This window comes from Octodon degus, unplaced genomic scaffold (genome assembly GCF_000260255.1).
Source record: "Octodon degus isolate 3935 unplaced genomic scaffold, OctDeg1.0 scaffold00288, whole genome shotgun sequence".
Taxonomy (NCBI): domain Eukaryota; kingdom Metazoa; phylum Chordata; class Mammalia; order Rodentia; family Octodontidae; genus Octodon; species Octodon degus.
The window spans coordinates 1,714,741-1,718,301 of NW_004524864.1; the positions used below are offsets into that span (position 1 = coordinate 1,714,741).

A 3,561-nucleotide genomic window follows, 5' to 3' on the forward strand; every position below is an offset into this window, starting at 1 on the left:
AATGAAGTATTTTATTCAAGATCACTATCTATTGATCCAGATACATATTTAAAGTAATATTAGATAAGAGCTGGACAGATAGCTCAGCAGATTAAAGCATCTGCTTAGGCAGACACAGGGGCTGGGATTCAATTCCTTGCTTGCTGTGCTGGACCCACCCCAAGGCCCACTGAGATGGAGATTGAGACTGGGCATGGTGGCACGCCTGTACTCCCAGCACTTGGGAGGCTGAAAACAGGAGAATCACTATAAGTCTGGTCTGTGTAGTGAGACCCTGTAGACCCTGTACTAAATACAATAAATAAATAAATAAATAAATAAATAAATAAATAAATAAAGTAATATATTAGATAATATATTTTAAGGAAGAATACAAAGAAAGGTCTATATTCTGAAAACCTGACTTTAAGTAGGATCTCTAAACTGTTAGATAGTTGTCTTAGATACCTTGGGCTACTGTAACAAAGCCTCATACACTGGGTGAAGAAAGACATCCATATCTCCCAATTGGGAGGGCTGAAAATCTAACATCAGGGTTTCAGCATGGTGAGGTTGTGGTCCAGCTCTCTTCTACGCTGGTAGATGGTGACCCTTTTCTCGCTGTATGTTCACATGTGAAAATGAAACAGGAGGGAGAGAACAAACACTTGGATCACTTTTTGTAAAGGAACTAATTCCACCAGAAAGAACCCATGCTCATGATTTCAGCTAAAATTAACTACCTTTCCGAGGTTCTGTGTAGCACACCATTGTATAGATCATTCACATTTCAACAAAGACACTTTGGAGAGACACAGATATTCACCCTTTAATACTATTGTATGTGAAGCCAGGAACTGACGTCTTTCTCACAGAATCTTACATTTTCTTTATCTCTGCTTCAATAAGACTATTTTTGTCTCACAGAGGAAGATTTGGAATTTAATTAATAGCTCCACCACCTCTTCATCAATGTTTACTCAAAAACTTTTGTGTCTTTCCATACAAACTGCTCACTGAAAACGTTTAGTCTTTATTCATATTGTATTTTACCATGTGTATGCAGTGTCTCATTCAACTCAGAACTTTCTAGGACAGAGTTTGTCTCAAATGTATAGTTACCTTTAAAAATATAAAATCCAGGGAAAAAGAAAGATGAGATGTTAGCTAACTTTTGCTTAGGTATCATTTTTTAGGGTATTGCTAAATATTTTGTCTGAAAAATTTGAAAAATTTCATATGACACATAGGGATCTCAATGTATTTATAGAACGTTTACTGAGTATTTTGGGAGTTTCTTTCTTAATTTCCTTTTTGCTTTGCACTATCTGCTGAACTGAACCAAAGGAACCCCCAGTCTTTGGAAAGACTCCTTTGAAGCAAAGTTTTGTGCTCAAACTGCCTAATCTACAAATTTAGGTAAGATGGAAGTTTAATGTTATGTGTTTCTGAATATACTCCTCCACCCATGTAGACACATACCCTGGGTAAAAACAGAAGTTCCTGGTCTTCCCAATCATAGGACAAGAAGACAATAAACACAAAATGCAGCTAGCAGACCCTCAGGGAAAAAGTGGGTACTCTCTTTCTCTCTTTTTAATTTTAAAAAGCAGATGGTTTTATGATTAAGATCTTAAAATATGAGTGGATGATTGTTTTGAATACTGAATATTCTGGTGTTGGGAAGGAAGAGGTGGAAGAAAATGCAGATAACCAGGGAGTAGGGAAGTCAGGGAGAGATTCAAATACGTAGGTAACAGAAGCTTTTTTGTAAAATATAGGTTGTACTAATAGAGGCGATAAACCAGAAAGAGGAAAAGGGTGGAAAGGAAGGGGATCAATGGGGAAGATTCTCTGAAAGAGAAGAGGGGGATGGAAGATATAGAAAACACACATGATCTTAGGATCATGATGTGTCAGAGGCTCTGACTTGTTTTATGTTCTATTGAAGTAATTTCAAAGGAGCTACATTGTGTGAACATAAAAAAATACTTTTGAGGCATATGAAGAATGAATGAGAAAATATATGAATTAAAAATTCCAATTTTGGTTCTCTCACCAGCCTGCCATGTCCAACTTTAGTAGGTAGATTCTCAATGTACAATAGTACAGCAAAATTCCTTTTCATGGAAGAAAGAGTATGGCTTGAAAAAATTTTATCTCAATACATACTGATACACATGATTATGTAACAATTGGGTAGAATTTCATCATAGAGCTTCTTTTCATTTTGTAAATTCTGATATTTCTAATTATATTGTCAACATGTAAATATTGATTTCCAGAGTGTTTCCTTCTAAAAACACTGCAGTGAATATCCTTTTATGTAGACGGCTTCAGTTATTTCTCTATGAAAGTCTTAGATATGAAATTTAGGTAGCAAATATAATTCATTTAAAATTGATGAGGGCCTGGCAAATAGTTCAGTAGATTGAAGCTCCTGCAAGCAGGCACAGGGGCTGCAGTTTTGGTCTCTGGGCCTGACGTGCTGGCCCCTTTCTGGGGTGCGCTGAGAGGGCAGTTGAGACGGCATGGTGGTGCATGCCTGTAATCCCAGCTCTTGGGATGCTGTAAACAGGAGGATCACTACAAGTCTGATCTAGTAATAAGACCCTGAACACCCTATAGACCCTCCCCTAAAATACAAAAAGTAAAAAAATAAAATTGATGAATACTATTACCTTGATACTTCTAAAAGATTTTTCTAATTTTCAGTTTCAGCATCAGTATTTATTTTCTCACCATAAATGCTTAGTTTCTCACATCCCACACTTTGTCATTTCAATTTACTTTTAAGGTTTTATACTGGAAATCATACTTTAATATCTTAACTTATAGTTTCCCACATGATTTTATTTGTTTAATAGTTATTTATAATTTTGACAAATTAAATTTGCAGCAAATTTCTGCTCACACTTTTGCTTAGCTTTTGAATTGATTTTTAAATTCTTAATTGTCATCTAGACACAGATATGGTAACAAGTTTTCTCCATATTTCTTATTTTTCATAGTGCGTTATATGGCAGTTCTAGTGTTTTAAGTATTCAAACATCATTGTTATGGACTTTCGGTTTTTCACTTTGCTTATGAAAACCATTCCTGTTCCAAAATTACAAAAAGTTAACATTTTTTTCTTTGTATTTGCCAATAAGCTCTAACATTGATTACCCCAAGGAAATATTTCAAATCTTCTTTAGATCTAGAATATTTTGAATGCTCTTTTATTTAGTTTTCTTTCTCCCAGGTGGCACTGACTTCCCTAGACCTTGTAGTAGAATGGATGATAACCCATTTATTTTCCCCTTCATCCTGATGCAAGGTTGCCAGCATTCTCTGATGATCCCATGGCTTGTTGCTGTTGTTTCCATCTCAGTTCTTGGTGCCTGTTTTATTGCAAATTGTTTGGGTAAGTGATTTAGGAAAGTGAAATTCTTCTTGTACTATTTTCCCAACAACCTTTATAAAGATGTTCTAAGTTTTTTCTCTATTAATTTTTCCTTCAATATATCAATGTACAATGAGTTTAATGTCTTGGATATAAAATTCAGACATATATTGGACCTACCATTCTTTGATGGTGTT

At 35.2% G+C, this 3,561-nt stretch overlaps 1 protein-coding gene across 1 annotated transcript in view; it reads left to right on the top strand.

Moving 5' to 3' along the window:
- Positions 1 to 3,255: 3,255 nt before the first annotated feature.
- The window catches only part of LOC101575819 (C-type lectin domain family 4 member D), a 17,416-nt gene continuing 17,110 nt past the window's right edge, over positions 3,256 to 3,561 (top strand). The window contains exon 1 of the mRNA XM_012512911.1: positions 3,256 to 3,385. Coding sequence (XP_012368365.1) covers positions 3,256 to 3,385 — 130 coding nt within the window. The remainder of the gene's footprint in view (positions 3,386 to 3,561) is intronic.